Consider the following 27,481-nt stretch of genomic DNA (forward strand, 5'->3'; position numbering starts at 1 on the left):
AAAAACGTAATATCGATGGCCAGTTCAGTTGGTTCCATATCACAGGTCAACTCTGTTGCATATTTTAAAAGTGCATTGCGCAAGAATGAGACTGACAGCTCCTTAAATGGTCGTGGACGTGACACTCAAAGCTCCGCCCCTTCAAGGAGGGGTTACGAAAGCCCCAGACAATCTCGGGTGCGCAAATCTGAAACAAGTAACTCCTTAAATGGCCGTGACAGCAGAAGCTCATCTCCTTCGAGGAGGGCTAATGACACCTCCAGCCAAACCCTGCTTCGCAAATCTGATGGGAACAACTTGATAAATGGTCATGGTCATGAAAGTCGCAATTCTTCTCCTTCGAGGAGGAGTTACGATGCCACCAGCCAGTCCCTCCTTTGCAAATCTGAAACAAACAGTTCTCTCAATGGTCATAGTCCACACGGCGGCTGGTGTGGCTCTCCCATTAGGGAGGGTTATGATGCCGAAAGACAATCTCTGCGGAAATCAGCTTCTAGGAATGACTTAAATGTTCATGCCTATGAAAGTGGTAGCTCTTCCCCTTCTAGACATGGCTTTGACACTCCTTGTCAATTCCTGCTCTGCAAAAGTGAGACAAGTGGCTATGGAAATGGTCGAGGTCGTGACAGTGGAAGTTCCTCTCCCTCTAGGAAAGGCTATGATGCCCCTAGCCAGTCACCTCTGCGCAAAAATGAATCCAACAGCTACCTGAATAGTCAAAGTCGAGACAGTCGAAGCTCCTCCCCTTCGAGAAAGGGATATGATCCCCCTGGCCAATCACTGCTTCGTAAATCTGAGACGAACAGCTCTGTCAGAAGTCAAAGTCGTGATCGTCCTACCTCCTATCCCTCTAGGAGAGGCTATGATACACCGAGCCAGTCATCACTGCGCAAAAGTGAATCCAAAAACTACCTGAATAGTCAAAGTCAAGACATTCAGAGCTCCTCCCCTTCGAGAAAGGACTATGATGCCCCTGGCCAATCATTGCTTTGTAAATCAGAGACGAACAGCTCTGTCAGATGTCAAAGTTGTGGTAGTCGTTGCTCCTCCCCTTCAAGGAGGGGCCATGACACCCCCGGCCAATCACTACTGCACAAATCTGAGAAGAGTGGGGCCCTCAATGGTCAGAGCAATGACAGTCGCAACTCCACTCCATCCAAAACACGCAATGACCCACCAGGTCAGTCACTCCTCAGGAAAACCACCAGTGGTGGTGACTCCAGCCTCTCTTACCAGAGAAAAGACAGTTACGGTGATGCTTGGCCTGACTCAAACCCCTCCCCTGGCACCTGGCGAGGCTCCACCCACTTCCTACATAGCACCTCCCCATCCAGAGAAGGCAGAGAGAACAAAACATCTGCCCCCTCTCAGAGGGCCTCTGCTGTCACCTGGGAAACCACTAGGAGTAACAGTAGTAAGCAGGGTCTGGAGACTCGTAGCTCCTCCCCAAACACAAAAGGATTGACCAACCGCAACCTAAGTCCCTCCCCTCAGATGCAAAGGCACACCTCGTCCCAGAGTTCCATGGAGTCCTCGGAGTCTGGCCAGTTGTCGGGGGAGTCAACGGAGAGGAGTAGGGAGGAGTACGCCATGATGGCCGATCTACCAAAGGTCAAGCCTGTCCTCCAAAGGGAGCAGCATGGTCATGTTGGACAGACTCCAAATCTACCCTCAGGGAGACAGGAGCTCTTCAAACCAGCAAGGTTAGGGTTTTCCATTGTTGACCGCAAGGTAATGCTGTAAGAGGAAGTTATAAGTGGTTTCTCCCTCTGTATTTCAGATGTGACATCAGTATTGTGTCACTGACAGTTTTTTAAGTATTAATATGTTGTATCTAAAGTCACGTGTGTGATGTTTCAGCCACTCCCTCTCCAAGCATCCCTCCAGAGAGTGGCTAGATGACTCAGGGGACCTAGAGAGAAACCACATAGAATGGCATAATGGCAGCAGTGGTAGACTGTCTCGAACACACTCGTCCACCTCTTTGCAAATGCAGGTGAGTCGTTCCGCCAATTCAATGCCTTTTGAGAAGTGTATGTTTTATTTAACCTAATTTTAACATTCTGTCATAAAGAGCACATGTTCAACTTCATGAAAAACTAGTTTTCCCATCTCAAGAAGTTAAATAAAACACTATAGTAAGTGCCAAATAAAGTAGCAGGGTTGACGATTTCATCTTAAATCAGCCATAAATCCCCTTGTGACATGGGGAATGGAAGCTTGTTGTGTGCAACATGGAGTGACAATTGAATGCAAACTTCACAAAAAATGACAAATGTTAAAAATGTGTAGCCTGTCTCTCTATGGGTAACAGGGTTGATGTGTTATGCTCAACCCACTCAGTTTTACATCACAAAACACCAGAAACTTTTACACTAATAATTACAATCTCCTCCTTCACAGAGGCCCCACAGCCCCACTATAGAGGAGGAGGCCAGTCCATGGAGGGCACAACATAACTCTTCCTTGGAACAAATGCAGGTACAGGTCTACTTGTGTGTGCTTTCTGTAGCCTATATCAAATTGTACATTGTTTTATGGAGGTTGTCTAATTGAATGCAGGTCATCAGACTAATTTTCCTTCAGTTTACATAAACTAAACTTCCTCTACTAAGGGGCATGGCATTTATATGCCTTTTCTCATTTGGGTAAAAGTCTGTCCTCCATCCTCTCTCCTCCGTGATCCGGAAACCGTTGTGATTGAGGAGATGTCAATTCCTTAGTAGGCGAACGGAAGAGTGTCCTTCTCGATAGCCACCTTTCATCGAGGATAGTCATGTGTATCCTACCAGAGTCTTTTGCAGAGATGATTAGAAATCTGCCACACCCCCTTTGAACCAGCTTTCGTTTTGTCAGAGGAGAAAAGCATGCACATGTTTAAAAACAATATACTACATATCGTTTTAACTATATATTCTACACGTTCCCTCTCTACACTGCCTCTCCTCGATGACCTTTTGCCTTTTTCAAAAGGAGGTGAGAGGATGGAGGAGAGAGGATGCAGAAGTTGAGCAAATCCAATTTAGAAAAGGCCAGAGTGCACATTCACCTGCCCACATCCAAACGTCCTTCTCCGATCCTATTATAGAAGGGCTTTTTGGCTTGAATATTTATTGCCCCGTTGCTGCTTTGAATAATGGTCAACATTTAGTATTTATTTACTCACACGCTTATTAGTGTACAGTATATCTAATCTGAATGTTTCGTTTTACAATGTTTTCCTCCTGCATGCAGTCTATTTTGTTTACAATGTTACAAACACATATCGGTCTATTTATTCAGGTTATGAATTCAAGAAGTTGTGATAAACTGGTATATGCCTGCTCTATCAATTCAAATGCAGTGTGACTTCAATGCTTTCTTTTAACATTCCTCAATTTAATTCAGACTTTGAAGTATGCTGGTGGGTTGTAGGTCTGTTTCTTTCACCTGAACCCTACTGGGATTTCATAGAATGAGCTTTGTCTACAGTGGCTGCTGGGGCATGTGTTTCAAATTCTTGGCCTGGGGTGTAATCGTTAGTCCAAACCGTTGGGAACGTGTTGCAACTTAAACGATAGTTTATATTGGACAAATGCAGGTAAGTCCCTCCCGTGTGATACCTTTTGCTACCGTTTAATAAACGTTTTGCATGAAAATCGGCGTAAAATAACCTCCTAAACCTCCCAAGATTTGACCTAGTCAGCATAAAGAATCTAGCTACTCAACTAAGGAATGTCATAAATGCTTTGATGTGTATTTTAGTAGAAGCTATGTGGTCTGGAAGTAGGTGTCATTTGTTGCTTTTTTGGCAGTGTACAGTTTATATTTCAATATTCAAGTATTCTGAGAAGCCTACTGATCACTTGATTGGTTAGCTTGTTTGCTCAAACGATTCTTACAGATCTGCCCAGGAAGTGGTAAACAGGGCGAGAGTGTAGAACGAAAAACATCGTAACAAACGGCAGGAAAGTTGTGAAATTGTGTCTTTCAAGAGTTGTATGTGTCAACGACGTCTATGATCTTCAGTTTCTGTTGAAATAGTCCATGGGAAATACATTTGATCGATAAGATACGTTTCACCGACCAAGATGGGTAGAAATGGCGGGGTTTGTTTTATTTTTTAGCCTTCCTGCTAGGCAGACAAGTTTTTAAGCGAACGGGTCAGCAGGTAGAAAACTGAAGCAATAATTATTCAACCCCGATCACATTGGTACAAAATAAAGTTGTTGGACGAGTAGGCTATTGCAACAACAAGTGTTTACTTGTTTTTCTCTCAACTGCCTCCTGGGTCCTACGAACATGACGGTACGTTTGCACTTGTGCCTTGATGCCACGACTTGAATTACATTTCCATTTTTTTGTTGCCTATAACTGAACGGTGTTCCAAGACATTGTTGCAAGAATGTTTAATTGTTCGCGGCAACCACTAGGCAACATGGAACATTGGGGTTAAAATGGTTACATTTTTAATTCGGGGAGTGGGTGTGTCTGTATTCTTGTGTTTCGTGGCCTTTAATTCTTCGTTTTGTAGTTTGTTTTCTATACATCACGTTGTTTTTTGCGTACCTGTGGCTGTAATTTATGCCATTGCCAAGGGCTGCCAGGGCTAATCAAAAATGTATGCGTATTGTATTTATGTCAGCGCATTAGGGTTATCCAATTGTTTACAGTTCTTAAGTGTCAATTGAATTGGAGCAACATTGAGCTCCATATGTTGACTGTTTGCATGTGCAAACGAACACCTCAACCCAATCGTTTGTTTTGTTAGATCCCTTATAATTTAGAATATTTGTAATTGGCCTTTGAGGAATCTATAAATGCATGATTATTCAAACAACATATAGTTTATCCCTTCAAATGAATAAGCAAGTGTTTTTAAGGGTGTGCAGGTGGGTCATCCTCATCCTGGCACTTCGAAAAACGTCTATTTGCTGAAATAACGTTAACAGCTTGTCAACAATGTTTCCTGTAGTTGCCAACTATTAGTTTATTGCATCTCATTTCAAAACTATATTAAAGCATTTGTAGGGTAAATGTTTTGAGACACACATACACACACCAGTTACCACGATGACACATTTGATTATCATTAGTCAACTCATGGGAAGGTCGTTCTAAGTCTACCTCATGCTGTAACCATACATCTGCCTGTTAATGCTCCTCAGACCTTGTCATGGTTTGGCTGGAACAAAGCACAGTGGTGGTTACAACGTGACAACTTATGAGTTACAGTGAGAACAGGCAGTGATGGAGGGTTGAAGGAGATCAAGACCCACCCTGAGGAATGTAGATGGAATAAATTTCCTAATCTTGATCCAGGATCACCTCTGTAAAGTACCTCACAGGTTTCCCCCTGCTCCCCCCACCCTCAAACTGAAAGGATTCCTAGAAATAGTTGAGGCTGCAGTGGTTAAATATCAGTAACACACGAGTCTGATTTTTAAATCTATAATCCATGTTTGAACCCTAGAAGCTGTTACAGTATTAGGGATGTAGATGGTGAAACCTCTGGTCTCATTCTGACTGTAGATTTAATGACCTTGCAAATCTCTCTACATAGTGTTCTGCTCTAGTTCCCCATGTCTACGTTGATTATATTACTGTTACCTTGGCTATCTTTTTTTTCTGTCTTCTCTCATCACCCAAATGTGTGCTTTTTTGTTGTTGTTGTTGCCTTTAACACTTCTAAAAACCCTCAACTTCCATGTCCTCACACATTTGAATGTAGGCGTTTGCCATGGTGCACTAACTGCATGAGACGCCTGTTGGTCTTTGTATTGTGAACATCCTACACTGGCATCCTTTGTTCTACTTTTGTGTTTGTCTCACTTCTTCAAAACGGTTCCGTTAACCTGACACTTTGTCTTCTTTCCTTGTAGCCTGACCTCCTTAACTTCAAGAAGGGATGGATGTCAAAACTGGATGAGAATGGAGAGGTGAAGTCAAATTTTTCTTCATTTCTTATCACTTTCTTTCTTTCTTGTCTTATCTAGTCAGGAGTCATGTATCACTTGTTTATCTGTTTTCTTCTTTCTTTCTAGCTCTCTTCCCTTCTGCTTTCTTGTTGGATTCCTCTCCTCCTTTCTCTCGCCCTCTTTCCCTCTCTCCTAATGAGAACGCTTGTGCGTAAGGCGATAGCTGCAGACTATCCATGTGTTATCCCAGTAATAGCTTGGTGTGCCCAGGCAGGCACAACCGGTATGTTCTAGCAGGATAAGACTGAGTATGAAACGTCCTCACATGAGCTTGTGGCTCATTGTATCATCTGTGTGCTAGGTTTGTATGTTATGTGTTTGAACTCATTTTGAATTCACAGTACAAACACTCAGATGACCCATAGATCACTTTAAGCACTCTTATTATACTCGTCATAATGTCTTAAACACTGTGTACTCCATAGGTTTCATTGGTCCATGTTAACTTGATTTGAATGATGTCTTGCTGTGAACTGTCACTTAGCTGCTTGTGTGCATTAGTGTGTCGGATTGGTCGAATAGTGCTGGTTTAACTGGTGGCTTGTCTGTCTGCAGTGGAAGAAGCACTGGTTTGTGTTGACCGATGCTGGTCTGAGGTACTACAGAGACTCTGGGGCGGAGGAGGTACGTTTTCAATGGCTTCAAAGTTATTTTGACTATTGCAATAATTGTCTTAGGGGATACATTGTGAGTTATTGATATGTGTCTGTAGTCTTACTTGTTTGTTCCTAACTGTGTCTTACAGAAGGATGATCTGGACGGGGAGGTTGACCTGAAGTCTTGTGTAAAAGTGTCTGAGTTTGATGTAGAGAAGAACTATGGATTTCAAATACAGGTGAATGTGTTTTTCACTGTTCCAATTACACTGCTCAAAAAAATAAAGGGAACACTAAAATAACACATCCTAGATCTGAATGAATGAAATATTCTTATTAAATACTTTTTTCTTCACATAGTTGAATGTGCTCACAACAAAATCACACAATTATCAATGGAAATCAAATGTATCAACCCATGGAGGTCTGGATTTGGAGTCACACTCAAAATTAAAGTGGAAAACCACACTACAGGCTGATCCAACTTTGATGTAATGTCCTTAAAACAAGTCAAAATGAGGCTCAGTAGTGTTTGTGGCCTCCACGTGCCTGTATGACCTCCCTACAACGCCTGAGCATGCTCCTGATGAGGTGGCGGATGGTCTCCTGAGGGATCTCCTCCCAGACCTGGACTAAAGCATCCGCCAACTCCTGGACAGTCTGTGGTGCAACGTGGCGTTGGTGGATGGAGCGAGACATGATGTCCCAGATGTGCTCAATTGGATTCAGGTCTGGGGAACAGGCGGGCCAGTCCATAGCATCAATGCCTTCCTCTTTCAGGAACTGCTGACACACTCCAGCCACATGAGGTCTAGCATTGTCTTGCATTAGGAGGAACCCAGGGCCAACCGCAACAGCATATGGTCTCACACGGGGTCTGAGGATCTCATCTCGGTACCTAATGGCAGTCAGGCTACCTCTGGCGAGCACATGGAGGGCTGTGCGGCCCCCCCAAAGAAATGCCACCCCACACCATGACGAAACCACCAACAAACCGGTCATACTGGAGGATGTTGCCGTGGAGAACGTTCTGCTGCCTGCGTCTCCAGACTGTCACATCTGTCACATGTGCTCAGTGTGAACCTGCTTTCATCTGTGAAGAGCACAGGGCGCCAGTGGCGAATTTGCCAATCTTGGTGTTCTCTGGCAAATGCCAAACGTCCTGCACGGTGTTGGGCTGTAAGCACAACCCCCACCTGTGGACGTCGGGCCCTCATACCACCTTCATGGAGTCTGTTTCTGACCATTTGAGCAGACACATGCACATTTGTGGCCTGCTGCAGGTCATTTTGCAGGGCTCTGGCAGTGCCCCTCCTGCTCTTCCTTGCACAAAGGCGGAGGTAACGGTCCTGCTGCTGGGTTGTTGCCCTCCTACGGCCTCCTCCACGTCTCCTGATGTACTGGCCTGTCTCCTGGTAGCGCCTCCATGCTCTGGACACTACGCTGACAGACACAGCAAACCTTCTTGCCACAGCTCGCATTGATGTTCCATCCTGGATGAGCTGCACTACCTGAGCCACTTGTGTAGGTTGTAGACTCCGCCTCATGCTACCACTAGAGTGAAAGCACCGCCAGCATTCAAAAGTGACCAAAACATCAGCCAGGAAGCATAGGAACTGAGAAGTGGTCTGTGGTCCCCACCTGCAGAACCACTCCTTTATTGGGGGTGTCTTGCTAATTGCCTATAATTTCCACCTGTTGTCTATTCCATTTGCACAACAGCATGTGAAATTTATTGTCAATCAGTGTTGCTTCCTAAGTGCACAGTTTGATTTCATAGAAGTGTGATTGACTTGGAGTTACATTGTGTTGTTTAAGTGTTATTTTCTATGTTATGTGAGGATGAGTGACAGGTATTTGAATGATCTCTTTCTCCTTCTCTTCCCCTCACCACACCCTTTCCATTTCTTAACCTACTCTTCTCTCCTCTCTGTCGGTCAGACGAGGGAGGCAGTTGTCACACTGTCAGCTATGACTGCAGGGATCAGGAGGAACTGGATTGAGGTTCTGAGGAAGAGTGTTCGGCCCAGCAGCTCTCCAGACCTTACACAGTGAGTTCCTCCTCCCTCTGTGTCCCAGCTGGCAAATACACAAGTCACATAAAGAGGCCTATTGTTTTCTCATACTGGTGTACAGGTGGGTTACTAAGTCCTTGGGCAGTTGTGGATTACTTTGTCTCATTAATGATTTGTAATGTTATGTTGCTTACATAGTGAATCACCAGGGATTTCTTTTATGTAGTGATATTGTGTGATAGGGCTGTTGCGGTGACCATATTACCGCCACACCGGCAGTCATTAGTCATGACCGCAGTAAAATTACACGTGACAGTTGAGTCATGGTAATCTCCTCTTATGTACTTGGGACGTGCTTTCGTAGTACCCAAGTTGCTAACAACCATCAGGTCCTAATGACCTGGTACTCAGGGCTCTATTGTCCCTCTAACCACTCTGACAGCAATTCAAACGCAATCAAAAGTCACATCCAACACTAATCATCAAAACAGTCTCATGCTTTTAAAATTCACCTTACTGTGATGATGAATTTGAAGAAAGAAGTTCAACAGCAGGCTGAAACTGAGAGTGAAACACGGGCGTTGTGGATGTTGGTTCAAAGCCTAAGACAAGGAAATGGACAGCGCTTTCTAAGATTAATTCACAACACCCATACTCATATTTGAGCTTATGCATAGGCCTATATGAGCCCAAGCCGGAACAAAAACCCTGAAATAAATTTGATTGAGCTGTTATACAATACATAGCCTACTGTATGTTACACATGGCAGAAAAACATTTAAAAACTGATTTAAGATGTATTTGATACCTAATTGGTCTAGCCTATAGAATACTCACTTGATGAGACAACGGTTGTGCAGCCTGAGGCAAGGAGCAGACTGCAAACCTTTTTTTTTCTTCTACTTTCTCAAATCCTCAATAGCCTGTAGTCACATCATGCAGCCCATATACGTTTTGCTTTCTAATGTTTGTATCATTCACAACTAAAGTTGCCAAATAACTATAAATCTAGTGTATAGGACCTGTTTCAAATGATCGCTTTTAAGCTCACTCGTTCCGAATGGGGAAAAATATACTTTCTATTTTATTCAGCTAAGTTAAATTACATTCTTCTAAGTATAAAATCATATAAAATGATGGCACAGGACTTCTAAGCATATCTTGTCAGCCTAATGAACAAGTCTATGGCATGGAACATAGCCAAGCATAACATGCAGTAGGCCACAACTCCTATTCTGTTCTCCTGAAATACATGTTGTTATCTTGTTTCTTTAGACCGGACTAAAGGAAATAATGTATTATTGTGATGGTGTATGTTGATTTATTACATTATTTTTATCTAGATTTTCCAAAGGTCTGCATCAGTGGCTTGTATGTGTGGAGGCCTGGAGATGCTAAATGTGTTTGTTAATTAACTGTCAATTACCGTGAGACAGGCAGTCTTTTGCATGACAATAACTGGCTGACAAAATGTAATGACGGCCACAGCCCTATTATACTGTCACTTCATCAATCAGCGCTCTCTCTCTCTCTCTCTGTCTGAGTTGGTCTCTCTCTCTGTCTGAGTTGGTCTCTCTCTCTGTCTGAGTTGGTCTCTCTCTCTGTCTGAGTTGGTCTCTCTCTCTGTCTGAGTTGGTCTCTCTCTCTGTCTGAGTTGGTCTCTCTCTCTGTCTGAGTTGGTCTCTCTCTCTGTCTGAGTTGGTCTCTCTCTCTGTCTGACTTGGTCTCTCTCTCTGTCTGACTTGGTCTCTCTCTCTGTCTGACTTGGTCTCTCTCTCTGTCTGACTTGGTCTCTCTCTCTCTCTCTCTCTGTCTGACTTGGTCTCTCTCTCTCTCTGTCTGACTTGGTCTCTCTCTCTCTCTGTCTGACTTGGTCTCTCTCTCTCTCTGTCTGACTTGGTCTCTCTCTCTCTCTCTCTCTCTCTCTGTCTGACTTGGTCTCTCTCTCTCTCTCTCTCTCTCTGTCTGACTTGGTCTCTCTCTCTCTCTCTCTCTCTCTGTCTGACTTGGTCTCTCTCTCTCTCTCTCTCTCTCTGTCTGACTTGGTCTCTCTCTCTCTCTCTCTCTCTCTCTGTCTGACTTGGTCTCTCTCTCTCTCTCTCTCTCTCTGTCTGACTTGGTCTCTCTCTCTCTCTCTCTCTGTCTGACTTGGTCTCTCTCTCTCTCTGTCTGACTTGGTCTCTCTCTCTCTCTGTCTGACTTGGTCTCTCTCTCTCTCTCTCGTCTGACTTGGTCTCTCTCTCTCTGTCTGACTTGGTCTCTCTCTCTCTCTGTCTGACTTGGTCTCTCTCTGTCTGACTTGGTCTCTCTCTGTCTGACTTGGTCTCTCTCTCTGTCTCTCTCTGTCTGACTTGGTGTCTCTCTCTCTCTCTCTCTCTCTGTCTGACTTGGTCTCTCTCTGTCTGACTTGGTCTCTCTCTCTCTCTGTCTGACTTGGTCTCTCTCTGTCCTTCCTCTCCTCCAGACTGCCTGACAGCAGTAGTGACAAGGAGAACTCTCGCTCCCTGGCCTCCACTCATCGACCACCACCTCGCCACGGTGATGCTGGATCAGAAATCACCACCTCCTCTGTACGCCGATTTGACTGTGTTGAGCTGTCACCAGTGCCCGTCCCCTCCAGCCCTCTGCCAGCCACTCAGAGAGAGGCAGGAGAGGGGCAGGGCAGGGAGCACGCCCAATGGCAGGAGGAGAGGAGCAGAGATGTGACCAGTAGCACATGGGAGCAGGTGCTGTCGAGGAAAGGGCCGGGTGTAGGCTCAGACCCCAGGATAAGAGCAGAGGAGGAAATTGAGAAAAAGTGGGCAGAGTTTGAGCGGCTGCCACTAAAGGAGATGAGGTCACTACTGCCAATGGGCTCACGGTCCAGCCATCCAGCCAATGAGGCGCTGCAGAGGGAGGTAGTGCGTGGAGATGTTTTTCAATTTGCAAACACAATAAATAAATGCAAATTTACTCTTCATCTAGATGATTCACCTACAGATGAAGTTTAACTCTTTAACACTAGACTTGTTCTATTATGCATGCGGGATGGTAATCAGGCCCTCTGCAGTAATACTGACTCTGTCAGCCTTCAAAATACCAAGGAGGAGGGTGTAATAGGGGCTTAGTTAGCAATACCGGTTTGCCCGGAAAAATAAAGTAAGACATTTCTCTGGTTCTAGAACTGTGAGTTTATCAGATGTCGATAGTGGAAACACTGCTGGAGGCTCATTCCATCTTTGAGTGATGTGTCATGTGATAACATTGTATAGTGTGCTGTTGACTACTGTGTCTTCACGGGGGTAGTTTTAGGACTCGTGCAGACCATACAATCATATCATGGGGTTGCTGGAATCTGATCCAGATGAATGTACTCCTTGCACTGTCCCTTTGTCAATGATCCATACAGTCCCTAACATTCCCTTTGAGACACATGACCTGATGTGTGGGATATATGACTGCATGGAATATGGCATTCACATCCCCCTTCACTACTCGCATGTCAGTTCGGTTCAACCCAGTAATTACATACCACCCCGCCGCCTCTCTCTTTCTTTCAGTGAGCTTTACCTCCTCTCTACCTTTGTGACACTCAGGTGGCGTCTCTGAGGCAGCAGCTGGAGCGTTTGCAGGGAGGGGGGTGTGGTGGGGGGAGGGTGGGGGGAGGTAGCTGTGGTCGGGAGGCAACGTGCGGCCGCAGCCTTCAGGCCATGGAGCGGGCCCACAAACAGGTCCTGGAGGAGCTGCAGAAGCAGCATACCCGCGAGACCCGAGAGCTGGAGAGGGACAGGGACCGGGTGCTGAGGGAGGAGACCCAGGACACAGCACAAGGTCAGGGATCATGGGATCAAGGGTCAAAATTGTACATCGATGTCATTAGCACCCCAATTCAAGGACTTTTGTTTGAGGCGTGTGACGTCAGAATGGAACAGCCAACACAACAGCATTTTATCTCATCCTCCCCTTTCTCTCTGTGGTTTAGTTATGGAGACACTGAAGAAGGCCCACAAGGAGGAGCTGGAAAGAGAGGTGGAGAAGGCAAAAAGGCTTGGTGGAGGGAGTGCCAACACACAGACCCTACGCACACAGCAGCAGTGAGTGCTCAAAACACAACCTATTCCTTACACACACCTTCACATACATAGTACACCCTTTGTACCATCATTTAGTCACAAGCACTTTCTTTCCATTCACTTTGCAGTCTGCATGGTCAGATGGATGCAAGAAAATGTTGGTGACGATGTTGCTTTCCCCCCCAAAAAAGGTATTTGCATAATCGCTCAAGGAACTACACTGGACCTTGCGCAAACTGGAAAACGCATATCCCAAGTCCGCATTTATTATAGCTGGGACCTTAATAAAGAAAATCTGAGGAAAATGCCACCGAAGTTCTATCAACACGCCTGCAGTACTCGCACTTTAAAAACTCGACCGTTGTTACTCTCCCTTTCGGTAGGGCTACAAGCCCTCCCCCGACCTCCCTTAGGTAAATTGGATCACGACTCACGATTTTGCTACTCCCTATAGGCAGAAACTCAAACAGGAAGTACCCGTGCTAAGGTCTATTCACTGCTGATCTGACCAATCGGAATCCTTGGTTAAAGACTATGATCACACGATCTGGGACATGTTCCGGGTTGCCATTGACAAGAACATTGACAAAAGGCACCTAAAGGACTCAGACCATGAGAAACAAGATTCTCTGGTCTGATCAAACCCAAGATTCAACTCTTTCCCCTGAAGGCCAAGTGTCACGTCTGGAGGAAACCTGGAACCATCCCAAAAATATCTAAAAACCTGTTTTTGCTTTGTCGTTATGGGCTAATGTGTGTAGTTTGAGGGATTTTTTTTATTTTTAAAATCCATTTTAGAATAAGGTAATGTAACAAAATGTGATGAAAGTAAAGGCGTCTGAATACTTTCCGAATGCACGGTATACACTCCGGACTTCAACATCGCTCATCCTAATATTTCTTACTTTTTAGATTTGTGTGTTTTGTTAGATATTACTGCACTGTTGGAAATACGAACACAAACATTTGACAGCTTACTGAATTTATCTCTGCCTGAAGTATCCCCTCCTGTGCATTTTACCACTAAGCCTATGGTCCGGGATGGACAAAATACAATTACAAAATGCCATGAAGGTCAATATATCAAAATAAACTACAAAATACCTTTATTTTTTAAATGTATGTCATTAAAATAGATGTATTTTAAAATACAAAAATGTATTTGCAGTTAGCCGACCCGAACAGCAACAACGTTCTCAGTAAGGGTTACAAAAACATTTCACTTGCCATGACTGTGATATGCTAGTTGAGCAAGTCACTCTGGATAATAGTGTCTGCTAAATGACCAAAATGTATAAGTGAAAATGAACATACCAAAATAAACTGCAAAGCACACTGGGTATTATTATTGGCCTTGTTTTGGGGTGGAGCTCAATAGAATAATACTCAGCATGCTTTGCAATTGTTAATTTGTATATACATTTCTATTTAGTTAATTTAGCAGATGCTCTGATCATGCTATAGTCAAATAACATTTTGTCACTTGCGCTGAATACAACCTGTGTAGACCTTACTGTGAAATGCTTACTTACAAGTCCTTAACCAACAATGCAGTTCGATGCAGAAAATATTTACTAAATAAATTGAAGTAAATAATAAAATAAAAGGTAACACAATAAAATAAGTATAGCAAGGCTATATACATGGGGTACCGGTACCTAGTCAATGTGCGGGGTACAGGTTAGTCGAGGTCATTTGTACATGTACAGTGCCTTCGGAAAGTATTCAAACCATTTACTTTTTCCACATTTTGTTACGTTGGCTGGGGGCAGTATTTAGTAGCTTGGATGAATAAGGTTCCCAGAGTAAACTGCCTGTTACTCAGGCCCAGTTGCTAATATATGCATATTATTATTATTATTGGATCGAAAACACTCTGAAGTTTCTAAAACTGTTTGAATGATGTCTGTGAGTATAACAGAACTCATATGGCAGGCAGAAACCTGAGAAAAATCCAACCAGGAAGTGGGAAATCTGAGGTTTGTAGTTTTTCAACTCTTTACCTATCGAATATACAGTGTCTATGGGGTCAAATTGCACTTCCCAAGGCTTCCACTAGATGTCACCAGTCTTTAGAACCTTGTTTGATGCTTCTAGGAGGGGGAATGGGAGCTGAATGAGTCAGTGGTCTGGCAGAGTGGCATGAGCTGCTCACTCGGGTTCATGTGAGAGTTAGCTTGAGTTCCATTGCATTTCTGAAGACAAAGGAATTGTCCGGTTGGAACATTATTGAAGATTTATGATAAACATCCTAAAGATTGATTCTATACTTTGTTTGACATGTTTCTACGGACTGTAACGGGACCTTTTGACTTTTTGTCTGCTCGCGCATCATGAATTTGGATTACTGGGTTAAATGCACGAACAAAAAGGAGGTATTTGGACATAAATTATGGACTTTATCGAACAAATCAAACATTTTATTGTGGAACTGGGAGTGCATTCTGATGAAGATCATCAAAGGTAAGCGAATATTTATGTTATTTCTGACTTATGTTGACTCCACAGCATGGCGGATATCTGTGTGGCTTGATTTGTTGTCTGAGCGCTGTACTCAGATTATTGCATGGTGTGCTTTTTCGAAATCTGACACAGCGGTTGCATTAAGGAGAAGTTTATCTATAATTTCATGCATAATAGTTGTATCTTTTATCAATGTTTATGAGTATTTCTGTAAATTGATGTGGCTCTGCAAAATCACCGGATGTTTTGGAACTACTAAACACAACGCGCCAATGTAAACTCAGATTTTTGTATATAAATATGAACTTTATCGAACAATACATACATGAAGTCCTATGCGTGTCATCTGATGAAGATCATCAAAGGTTAGTGATTCATTTTATCTCTATTTCTGCTTTTTGTGACTTCTCTATGGCTGGAAAAATGGCTGTGTTTTTCTGTGCAGAGCTAACATAATCGTTTGGTGTGCTTTCGTCGTAAAGACTTTTTGAAATCGGACACTGTGGTGGGATAAACTTGTTAATCTTTAAAATGGTGTAAAATACTTCTATGTTTGAGGAATTTTAATTATGAGATTTCTGTTTTGAATTTGGCGCCCTGCACTTTCACTGGCTGTTGTCATATCGATCCCGTTAGCAGGGTTCAAGCCATACGTTTTAAAGCCTTCTAAAATGGAAGGGGGAAAAATGTTTCTCAGCACTCTTCACAAACTACCCCATAGTGACTAAGCGAAAACAGGTTTTTAGACATTTTTGCATTTTGTTTACAAAAATAGTCATACCCTTTGCTATGAGACTTGAAATTAAGCTCCGGTGCATCCTGTTTCCATTGATCACCCTTGAGATGTACAGGCTTCCTTTTCATTCTGTCATTTAGGTTAGTATTGTGGCGTAACTACAATGTTGATTCATCCTCAGTTTTCTCCCATCACAGCCATTAAACTCTGTTTTAAAGTCACCATTGGTCTCATGGTGAAATTCCTGAATAGTTGCCGGAGAGGAAGGAAACCGAGTTAGGAAGGATGCCTGTATCTTTTGTAGTGACTGGGTGTATTGATACACCATCCAAATTGTAATTAATAACTTCACCATGCCCAAAGGGATATTCAATGTTTTTTTGTTTTTTTACCCATCTACCGATAGGTGCTCTTTACAAGGCATTGGAAAATCTCCCTGGTCTTTGTTGTTGAATCTGTTTGAAATTCACTGCTCGACTGAAGGACCTTACAGATAATAGTATTTTAAAGGTAGTCATTCAAAAACACTGAGTCCATGCAACTTATTATGTGACTTGTTAAGCCCATTTTTACACCTGAATGTATTTAGGCATGCCAATACAAAGGGGTTGAATACTTACTGACTTAAGACATTTCAGCTTTTCATATTTGATTCATTTGTTCAATTCTAAAAACATAATTCTACTTTGACATTGTGGTATTGTGTGTAAGCCAGTGACACAATTGAATCTATTTCAAATTCCGGCTGTAACGATGTGCAAAAAGTCAAGGGATCTGTTGCGCATACAATGTTAATGAACATGACATTACGTGTGTGTGTGTCAATTATGATTTTCTTTTTGCATTTGTGGTTAATAGGTGTGGGCAGAGGTTTCCATCTAAACCACTGTTGTACCAAAATGAAAACAGAATTACTCAGAACAAAGCACACCCACCTTCACCACCATGAAAGACTGTGTTATTCATGTAATGGTCTGCCATGTAAACGCAACATGGCTGCTACTGTTTTGACTGTGCACAGCCAGTGCAGTGTGTCAAGTTTTCTACAGAATACCAGTATTGTCTCCAGTTTTGCTTTTAATCTCTGGCATAATATAGTATTTACTGTAATATACAGTTTATATAAATTAAATGTTTTTATCCTCTCGTCACCTCAGGTTGGAGACCCAGGCCCTGCAGAGGGAGCTGTCTGGCCTGTCTGAGAGGTACTCCCAGAAGTGTCTGGAGCTGAACAGGGCTGAGCAGAGTAACGGGGAGAGGGAGAAAGACATTACTCGCAAGGAGAGCGAGCTGGAGCAGCTGAGGAAAGAGAACCAGGTGAGCCAGGAGTCTGGAGGTCAGCTGGTCCTGTGCATTTAGCCTAGTCTACCCTAACACTTTTCTGTTATAGACAAGCAATGCCTGTATGCTCAAATGCTGTCAATGTTTTCACCTTTCAGGACCTACAGGCCCGTTTGACAGAGGAGATCAGCCGCATGCGCTCCATCGTCACGGGCCAGGGGTCGGAGGGTGTTTCCCATAACAACCAGGACAGGCCGTCCTGTGAGCTGGAGGTGGGTCAGGAAGAGGGGAGGAGATAAGATGTAGAGAGCCCCTCAACCATCAGCCTCTCTACCTACAACAGTGACATAGGGGGCACTTCTCATGTTTGAATAGAAAGGGAAGGGATTATGAAAGGCAGCGTGCAGTTGGTTACTATGTAGGGCAATGCCTTGAACGTGTGTGGTGTGAATTTGTACATAAATGCATCATTGACTGTACACTGAAACACACTTCCCCCTGTTGGACGCTGTGCCCCATGGAGACACCGAAGGTGTTTGTAACACACAAGTTAATTTGTTAAAGGGTGACTGCACTTCCTGATTTGGCCTAGTTTTTAGATTTGGTTCATTTAAGAAATGCTAGTGGCCATGACTAAATTCAACCGAGAGTTGTTTTGGGTTGTGGTTTGATGTGTGTGTGTGTGTGTTCTCAGGTGGGAAGAGTGAGTTATTTTGCCACTTAGCTTCAGTCGGCTATTGTGCGCCCGTGGCAAAATTGGTTTGACTTTGGATAGCCTACCTCCGGGGCTAGTTGAATTAATACAATTTATATTTGGAGGGTTAAGTCACTGAAATTTGGAGCTATTGGACTTTTAACATGTTTTTCCATGTACATTGTGTAATTTACCGATGGTCCCCAACTAGTGAACCCAAAGTTGCCACAGGCATTACGATCGGGTTGCGTGCTACTGTACTCCGAATTGATGATTACCAGATGTGGGCAGGATTGAAACAAACCCAACCTTCATTTACGCTGAGTTGCGGTTACGACGACAAGTCTCACAAAACTCTATTTTGGAAGAGACTGACTTTATGACCAAAATCATCCTATTTACACTTTGTAGTCCATTTTGACAGAGTAAATGTTTCTTCTAAATAATGTTTTTATGGACAGTTGCTATTTGTTTGCTCAGTGTCTTAGATGTTGGGTTTATCACTCTTGTTAGCTTGTAATAATATTATTTTGTTTTGTCACAGGTTCTTCTCAGGGTGAAGGAGAATGAGGTGCAGTACTTGTACAAGGAGATCAGCTGTCTGAGGAACGAACTTCAGTTCCTGAACACGGTACTGGTTCACTGTGTATTTGTGTGCAGGCATAAAGGTCTAATGTTTTAATCTGTAGACGGGTTGGCTGACAACGTCACAAATGATGCGTGTGTATCGATGTGGCCGGAAGACATGCATTATAATTCTGACCGGTCAGATGACTCTGGGCATGTCCATGTAAAAGGACCCAACGTGAAGTTCATAGGCGCATATCAAATTGGGTGTCAAATGAAAGATAAGAATCTATATTTTTGGGAAATTAATGCATAAACCAGATTTCCAATGTGAGTAAAAAATATTTTTAAAACATTCACAACAGGCCTGATGGAAAACAACATTTTTTGGTAAACTTTCCAAATGTCGACACAACAAAATACACTAGACAAGGTGGCATCTTTTTGTGTCGGTAAAATGACGCAAGAAACGTCAGTGGAAAAGCTTTTATGCGCAAATATTGCTATGATATGTAAGTAAAGCTGGAGTCGGGATGACGTTGTGTGGTCTTCCTACTACGACTCATCGGGAAAGCATGCTGTTTAGTAGGAAAGCATGCTGTTTAGTATGAAAGTTTAGTAGGAAAGCATGCTGTTTAGTAGGAAAGCATGCTGTTTAGTAGGAAAGCATGCTGTTTAGTAGGAAAGTTTAGTAGGAAAGCATGCTGTTTAGTAGGAAAGCATGCTGTTTAGTAGGAAAGCATGCTGTTTAGTAGGAAAGCATGCTGTTTAGTAGGAAAGCATGCTGTTTAGTAGATTATAGATTAAATAAATGATATACTTCAAAGGGTGGTGAAAATGCAAGGTGTTGAGCTTTATGCTTGTTTCCAATATTGAGGGTCTTGTTCTGGTGACATGATCATCGATGCTTGGCTGTTGTTTGACAAATAGAAATTCTCACATTTTTTTATCCATAATAATCTCATCATTTAGTGTCATCTGCAGTGCATTTGCCAATACCAGAGTGGGTACACTCGCTATATAACGCAAACACTTTTAGTGAGAACCATCAGTAGAGTTGAAAATGTGATGGAAACTCATTTAACTTGTATTTTTTATTCGGTATGTTATATATATGTTTATGTGCATTACGTCATCACACACATACAGCCTTTTATCCACAAGTCAATTTGATGGAAACACCTCTGATGGGAAAATGTGCATACTCTTGTTTTTATGCATATTTTTGAATATTCACATGACAATCGGTCGCCAATTTGATGGAAACCTAGCTATTGATACATTTTCAACCATTTTCCAATTTAAAAATGTGGCATAAGTGAAGGCTTTGATTTGTGGATAAACAGATGGAAAATGAGTCTTAGAAAACATCTACCAGAAAAAGTATTAAAAGGTATTAAAAATGCATCAAAACACAGAATGTTGAAGCCAACTAATATCAGCACTTTGTTTCATTTTGGAGAAATTGTTTACCTTTTGTTAATCTAGGAAATATTGCTTTGTAGTTCCATCTTTTAATTATATGAGCTTCACCATAACCCTGTTTGACTCTCAGATCAATTCAGTGTCTATAAATGAATTCTCTGAGAGTGCTTACAAAACAATTATTAGTATAATTTATAGCCAAGACACACCCATCTCAACTCACATGACAAAACGCAGATCTTAGGAACATTACAAAGGAAGACTTTACCTGAGAGAGGAGTATCCCATAGCCAGACAGCATTAGCTATAAATTATCGTTTAGTTTGGTCTCCTAAACAAAGTTCTTATCTTGTTCTTGGTACAACATAGTACCAAACCATTACCTCATCCAATGGCATATATCAATTGTCAATTCTAGATACTCCCATCTCAAATACACCCCCTCCTGGACAAGATCAGAAAAAACAGTGAGCCTCTTAGGTCATATACCAAATCAAGATAAGGGCAACCTCAGAGGGGACATACAATAGTTACAGACACATTCTCCATAAGAAGACAAGACTCCATTCTGTCCTCCTCCCCTTCTGATATTCTTCATAGCATCACATGGTTTAACAGATACATTGACATATGGGTAGCTGCAGGAACAGGGTTGGGGAGCCCATGGCATACAGAGTACTGGGTAGCTGCAGGAACAGGGTTGGGGAGCCCATGGCATACAGAGTACTGGGTAGCTGCAGGAACAGGGTAGCCCATGGCATACAGAGTACTGGGTAGCTGCAGGAACAGGGTTGGGGAGCCCATGGCATACAGAGTACTGGGTAGCTGCAGGAACAGGGTTGGATGGCACAGAGTACTGGGTAGCTGCAGGAACAGGGTTGGGAGCCCATGGGTACTGGGTATCTGCAGGAACAGGGTTGGGGAGCCCATGGCATACAGAGTACTGGGTAGCTGCAGGAACAGGGTTGGGGAGCCCATGGCATACAGAGTACTGGGTAGCTGCAGGAACAGGGTTGGGGAGCCCATGGCATACAGAGTACTGGGTAGCTGCAGGAACAGGGTTGGGGAGCCCATGGCATACAGAGTACTGGTAGCTGCAGGAACAGGGTTGGGGAGCCCATGGCATACAGAGTACTGGGTAGCTGCAGGAACAGGGTTGGGCCCATGCCCAGGAACAGGGTGGCAGGAACAGGGTACAGAGTACTGGGTAGCTGCAGGAACAGGGTTGGGGAGCCCATGCCATACAGAGCCCATGCAGGAACATACAGAGTACTGGGTAGCTGCAGGAACAGGGTTGGGTGGCATACAGAGTACTGGGTAGCTGCAGGAACAGGGTTGGGGAGCCCATGGCATACAGAGTACTGGGTAGCTGCAGGAACAGGCAGGAACAGGGTGGGGAGCCCATGGCATACAGAGTACTGGGTAGCTGCAGGAACAGGGTTGGGGCCCATGGCATACAGAGTACTGGGTAGCTGCAGGAACAGGGTTGGGGAGCATACTGGGTAGCATGGCATACAGAGTACTGGGTAGCTGCAGGAACAGGGTTGGGGAGCCCATGGCATACAGAGTACTGGGTAGCTGCAGGAACAGGGTTGGGGAGCCCATGGCATACAGAGTACTGGGTAGCTGCAGGAACAGGGTTGGGGAGCCCATGGCATACAGAGTACTGGGTAGCTGCAGGAACAGGGTTGGGGAGCCCATGGCATACAGAGTACTGGGTAGCTGCAGGAACAGGGTGGCATGGGGGTAGCCCATGGCATGGCACAGAGTACTGGGTAGCTGCAGGAACAGGGTTGGGGAGCCCATGGCTGGGTAGCTGCAGGAACAGGGTTGGGGAGCCCATACAGGTACTGGGTAGCTGCAGGAACAGGGTTGGGGAGCCCATGGCATACAGAGTACTGGGTAGCTGCAGGAACAGGGTTGGGGAGCCCATGGCATACAGAGTACTGGGTAGCTGCAGGAACAGGGTTGGGGAGCCCATGGCATACAGTTTGGGCAGAATATCACCTGTTGCTCAGCGAGAGCATGCCCCTCAAACCGTGTGAAGCATGGAGTGAAATAAGTGTTGTGATATTTATTTCTCAGCTGTTCATATTAAGCACATGCTCTGCTATAAAACCGAAGTAGCCTATCCGTCATCACTGGTGGGAAAGAGCGCAGCCTCCATTCACTATTCAAGTGCATACAGATTACTTGTCTTTTCCCCCTGTTCCTTCCCATTTGATAATGTGCCGTTCTAAATTAAACTAATTATACATATTAGTAAAGACGAGCTTCAATTTAGAATAGTCTGATGGGTGAAAATATGATCACTTGAGAGAACAGCTGTGCAGACTGAGGCAAGGAACAGAGCACAAGATTTTATTGCTACTTTCTCAAATCCTCAATAGCCTATAGTCACAACATGCAGCCATATGTTTTGATTTCTAAGACATTCTAAGGTTTGTATAATTCACAACTAACATTGTCAAATAAGTCTAAATCTAGTGTAATAGCCAGATAACATGCAGTAGGTCAACTCGTATTCTGTTCATGTTTCTTTCAACCTGACTAAAATAAATAATGGATTTATTGTGATAGTGTATAATCAATGTATTTATTAGATGTAGATTTTGCAAAGGTGCGCATCAGGTGTAGGCAGCTTGGAGGCCTGGGGATACTAAGTGTGCGTGACAATCACCTGCTGACAAACTGTCATGACCGCCACAGCTCTAGTCACAAACAAGTTGGGTCACCTGCTACTGTTACCCTTCCACTGGCATTCTGTTATGTTCAGCTCATAACTGTTTTACTTTGTCTGGTGGTCAAACCAAGCGTGTTAAAAATGTCTGTCTGGACAAGCCCTCTCTCGTGCACGCTCTCTCGTTAATGTCACCTCTCCCAGCTCTTACTTACACCTACCCATGAGCCCCCTCTCTTTCCATTAACTGTAACTAGCATCCTCACCCACTGAGCACCGTCCGACAAGGGATGTCGAAATTTGGTCAGTCCACCCTAGCCTTGATGTTAATGTCTGCAGATAGGTTCAGATTTGGTCAGTCCACCCTAGCCTTGATGTTAATGTCTGCAGATAGGTTCAGATTTGGTCAGTCCACCCTAGCCTTAATGTTAATGTCTGCAGATAGGTTCAGATTTGGTCAGTCCACCCTAGCCTTGATGTTAATGTCTGCAGATAGGTTCAGATTTGGTCAGTCCACCCTAGCCTTAATGTTAATGTCTGCAGATAGGTTCAGATTTGGTCAGTCCACCCTAGCCTTGATGTTAATGTCTGCAGATAGGTTCAGATTTGGTCAGTCCACCCTAGCCTTAATGTTAATGTCTGCAGATAGGTTCAGATTTGGTCAGTCCACCCTAGCCTTAATGTTAATGTCTGCAGATAGGTTCAGATTTGGTCAGTCCACCCTAGCCTTAATGTCCGCAGATAGGTTCAGATTTGGTCAGTCCACCCTAGCCTTGATGTCCGTAGATAGGTTCAGATTTGGTCAGTCCACCCTAGCCTTGATGTTAATGTCTGCAGATAGGTTCAGATTTGGTCAGTCCACCCTAGCCTTAATGTTAATGTCTGCAGATAGGTTCAGATTTGGTCAGTCCACCCTAGCCTTAATGTTAATGTCTGCAGATAGGTTCAGATTTGGTCAGTCCACCCTAGCCTTGATGTCCGCAGATGGGTTCAGATTTGGTCAGTCCACCCTAGCCTTGATGTCCGCAGATGGGTTCAGATTTGGTCAGTCCACCCTAGCCTTGATGTCCGCAGATGGGTTCAGATTTGGTCAGTCCACCCTAGCCTTGATGTCCGCAGATGGGTTCAGATTTGGTCAGTCCACCCTAGCCTTGATGTCCGCAGATGGGTTCAGATTTGGTCCGGCCCATCATAGACGTATTTCACAAGTTTGGATAGTACAGTGAGTAGAACACAGCGTGCAGTCAAATACAATTGATACAAATAAATACAAATAAATACATTTATTTACATTTTTTTTATTTAACTAGGCAAGTCAGTTAAGAACAAATTCTTATTTACAATGACGGCCAACACCGGCCAAACCTGGACGACGCTGTGCCAGGGACCATGATGTAATTTCGTTATCGTAATTCAGTTAGCAGGTGTAAATCCACTTCACTTATTGTACTTCAATATCTGAAATAAACTCACGGTGCCATGTCATAGCTGACACCGCATTCCTTCTGCAGACATGGTTGAATCTTAATTCGGAGAAGATATTTAAGAGTTTTGAAAGAGTGAAAAAGAAAACGGAATAATTCCATTACCGTGTAATTAGCCACAACAAGCTGCCATGTGGGGAATCACAGGTGGCTCGTTATATCTTATTGATACCATGTTTTGTTTTGACTGATGTCATGTTTATGCTAATATGGCTAGAATTTAGAATTTTTCCCCATAGCTACACACGTGTCGGTTTTGTTTTTAAACAATGTGTAGCTGGAGACTACTTTAACTCTACACACAAACTGGACTGTTAATCTACAAGTTAGCAAAGCTATCTTGTGTGGTTGCTGGCTCCAAGTTAATCACAAGAGCAAAGAAACAAGTCCTCAGGCTCTTCTGTCCATCCCAACATTGTATGTCTGCCCAGAGTGTAAGAGGTATACTTTGTCCATCTGATATACCTCTGTCTGTGTGCCCTTACCCCTATAGGAGAAGCAGTCGGCCTGTGAGCGGTATAAAGAGGTGCACGGGGAGCTGAGTGGTATGAAGCGCAGGAGCGAGCGGGAGATCCAGAGCCTTAGGGAGCACCTGAGATTGGCCATGGTTGCCCTGCAGGAGGGCCAGAAACTAGGCAACAGCCTGGAACACTGAGACACCGCCTCAAGGGCTCTGCTCAGAGACACAGAGAGGTATAGACGTAGCTCATTATTAAGAGATACATAGTCATGCTCACACAACTTTGAAATAGTTGATTACATTGATCTTCTATGATGAAACTGTAATTGCCTAATATTTTTTTGTTTTTTTCTAGTTGTGTGGGCACAATGGTGACTGAAATAGGAGAGGAGCAGAAGTCTTCGCACCAGAAGATGCCGGCTCGGGGGACCACGAAAGTGCCTTAGCTTTCAATCATTCAGCCGATGAGCGGCATAGACTAGTATCAGCTGATCGGTCATATTACACTGGGTTGAACAAATTTTAATCTGCACTTTTTTAACTTTTTTCTGTCGTTGATGTGCGAGAGTGAGTGAATGAAAATATTGGTCTGAGAAACTGGATTATTTGTGTAAAGACTGTTGCTGTGACGTATTTGTGACCTGAAACAGCACTGGATTACCCTTCTCTGCATACCTACCTACATGTAGACCTACTATTTACATGTTGACAGTAGCCAACATATAAACAGTTGGTCTACATGTTGGCTACTGTCAAAAGCTGAATAAGGAAGCAGGATATAATTCTCGCCAAAATCAAAACTATTTTCATTTGAGCGTGGATTTGTACAGACTGAGTCATTCCATGCCATTTCAGCAAGCCATGAAACCCACCATCTCAAGATTGTTCCAAAATAGTTTCTGTAATTGGCAACAGGAAAGATTGACATTCCTGAAACATTATTTTGTTGAAACTTAATTTGATCTCTGAGAAAGGTAAGTGATTGCACCCAAATTGGCATTTACATTTTTTTTATATAGGATTCACATAATATTCAATAAATATAGTTCCCATCATCCGATTTGGACCAAACTTCTTCCTACTAATGAGTAAGACATGAGGAATCTAATAACATTGTCAAAAGCCACCCGCAAACTCACCACACAACACATCACATGCCAATCCAACCCCAACAACCAGTAGACAGTATCAGTTCTCTGTTTTAACAAGTAGTATGAAGTTGCTGCTTGGAGTACTGCTTCTCCATACTATGTAATGTATTCCCTATGAATCTGGTGATGTTTTTTTTCTTTCTTATCCCCCCCCCTGTTCAGAGAAATTAGTAATTGAAGTTACTTGCATTATTTACCATAAAGTAGTGTGAAAGTACTAGGTTTTGACCACTAGATGCCGTGGTCCTGCTATACTGCCGCACTCATCAATTTTTCTGGTCTGTTGTGTTTATTGAATAGATCACAACATTTCCTTTGTAAACACAACCAATAGATTTGGCTCATTATGAAAATACATTGTGTGGTCATCCTCGATTTCAAGCCAGTCCTCTATGAAAGCAATTGAGTTTGTCATTTTATGCTTAATATGTGTCCAGGAAACTGCCCCTTTGTGTGAGGTTTATTCCCTTCAAAAAAGGTCTGGATTAGTTCCTGTTAGACCATTCCTGGTGAACAAGAAAACCATTTAAGCTATAGCAGTTCTAATGGTTTCAATAGTATGGTCTTCAATGGTATAAGTCTCAAACATATAGTGTTTTGTAATGGTATTGGGTTGGATTTAATGCTAAATTTCACTAATCGCAATGCTGTTTCCTAATAATTTTATTGAAAAACATGACTGCAATGTATTTTTTTTTTGGGTTGTCACATTTTAGTCCCTAGCCCATTTCTCCATCAAAGTTTTGGACTTGTAGAAAAAGTATTCATATGAGAATTGCACCATAGGGATAGCTCTCTCAGAAAGCTGCCACTTATTGGAATATTCAAGGAACTTGTTGAACATAACTGAATCTATACTAGATGTTGGAGTGGTATTGGCATTTTTGGGGCCTTACTCATTGGTAGGAAGAAGTTTAGTCCAATTTGGGCACAATCAATTAGTTTAATTTATGAGATCAAATTATATATAAACTAAATCATGTTTCAGGAATGCTAATCATATCTCTTACAAATAACTACATGAACAATTTTAGGACCGTTTGAGACGGTGGGTTTCAAGCCTTTTTCTTGTGCTTTTTGAGGTGGAACGACCTTAATGTTGTATATCAACAATGGTTGCTCGGTGATTGTCATTGTACGCATTTTACTTCGCAAACCTATTTGTATCTTTATTCAGTGTAATATATCATCTTACAATGTGGGTCTCCATTGTGAAGTTAAACTTTATAACAATGTACCATTGGGATTGATACAGAGAAAGTGGTTTGGTACTGTAAATTCCTGGGAAGCCAACTTGGAAATCACTCATTCCTCTGTGTAGATAAGTCATTTGAATGTGTGCTTTCTGTTTCATATATAGTGCCTTCTGTGACTGGAGAATTGCATGTAGAAGTTCGATGAAATGTCGTCTTGCAAGGATTTTTGATGAGGCTAAGAAGATGCATGTTGCGATCCTTTCCCAAACTCCGAACATTGTGTAGGCATGATTGTTTGTGCCACAAAATGTCTAGTGTTGCGTCAATGAGCCAATGGTTTTTTTTTTGTATCATGTATATTGTGAGGAGATGATAAAGTAGACAACTGTCTTTTGACAAGTTTTTTAAATATTTAATGTAAGGGCATGTGATATCTTTGTAAAGTACCCTCGTTTTACAAGCAATAAAATGCATGTTTATACAGCCTTGTGAATCCTCCATATTCAGAACTCTGTACTAGGCCTAACTCGTAATGGTTTATAGGCTAGTCTAATGGCATGAGTGAGGTCGGGCACTGATGTTGGGTTATTAGTCCTGGTGTAACGGATGTGAAACGGCTAGCTTAGTTAGCGGTGGTACGCGCTTAATAGCGTTTCGATCGGTGACGTCACTTGCTCTGAGATCTTGAAGTAGTGGTTCCCCTTATACGCTAGGTGGCAGCACT

The 27,481-nt window shown here is 43.1% G+C and overlaps 1 protein-coding gene across 3 annotated transcripts; it reads left to right on the top strand.

Moving 5' to 3' along the window:
* LOC115110485 (TRIO and F-actin-binding protein-like) lies at nucleotides 1-27,240 on the top strand. 3 transcript variants are annotated; one of them, XM_029636187.2, is made up of 15 exons: nucleotides 1-1,703; nucleotides 1,861-1,996; nucleotides 2,404-2,481; nucleotides 5,862-5,918; nucleotides 6,513-6,581; nucleotides 6,703-6,792; nucleotides 8,495-8,604; nucleotides 11,033-11,465; nucleotides 12,144-12,378; nucleotides 12,530-12,641; nucleotides 16,977-17,136; nucleotides 17,259-17,372; nucleotides 18,339-18,425; nucleotides 24,444-24,643; nucleotides 24,766-27,240. In XM_029636187.2, exons 1-14 carry the CDS (start codon nucleotides 16-18, stop codon nucleotides 24,603-24,605), a joined length of 3,531 nt encoding a protein of 1,176 aa, XP_029492047.2. In that variant the 5' UTR covers nucleotides 1-15; the 3' UTR covers nucleotides 24,606-24,643; nucleotides 24,766-27,240. The 3 variants fall into 3 exon arrangements, with proteins under 3 accessions (XP_029492047.2, XP_029492050.1, XP_029492048.1); XM_029636190.2 differs by lacking the exons at nucleotides 1-1,703; nucleotides 1,861-1,996; nucleotides 2,404-2,481 and adding an exon at nucleotides 3,490-3,580; XM_029636188.2 differs by lacking the exons at nucleotides 1-1,703; nucleotides 1,861-1,996; nucleotides 2,404-2,481 and adding an exon at nucleotides 3,863-4,287.
* The last annotated feature ends 241 nt before the right edge of the window (nucleotides 27,241-27,481 follow it).

This window comes from Oncorhynchus nerka, linkage group LG21 (assembly GCF_034236695.1).
Source record: "Oncorhynchus nerka isolate Pitt River linkage group LG21, Oner_Uvic_2.0, whole genome shotgun sequence".
Lineage (NCBI taxonomy): Eukaryota > Metazoa > Chordata > Actinopteri > Salmoniformes > Salmonidae > Oncorhynchus > Oncorhynchus nerka.

Coding starts and splice junctions, on each gene's coding strand:
- LOC115110485 (XM_029636187.2), top strand. CDS start 16: ATGGCCAGTTCAGTTGGTTCCATATCACAGGTCAACTCTGTTGCATAT. Junction 1,997..2,403: donor CCACCTCTTTGCAAATGCAG/GTGAGTCGTTCC, acceptor CCTCCTTCACAG/AGGCCCCACAGCCCCACTAT. Junction 6,793..8,494: donor ACTATGGATTTCAAATACAG/GTGAATGTGTTT, acceptor TCTGTCGGTCAG/ACGAGGGAGGCAGTTGTCAC.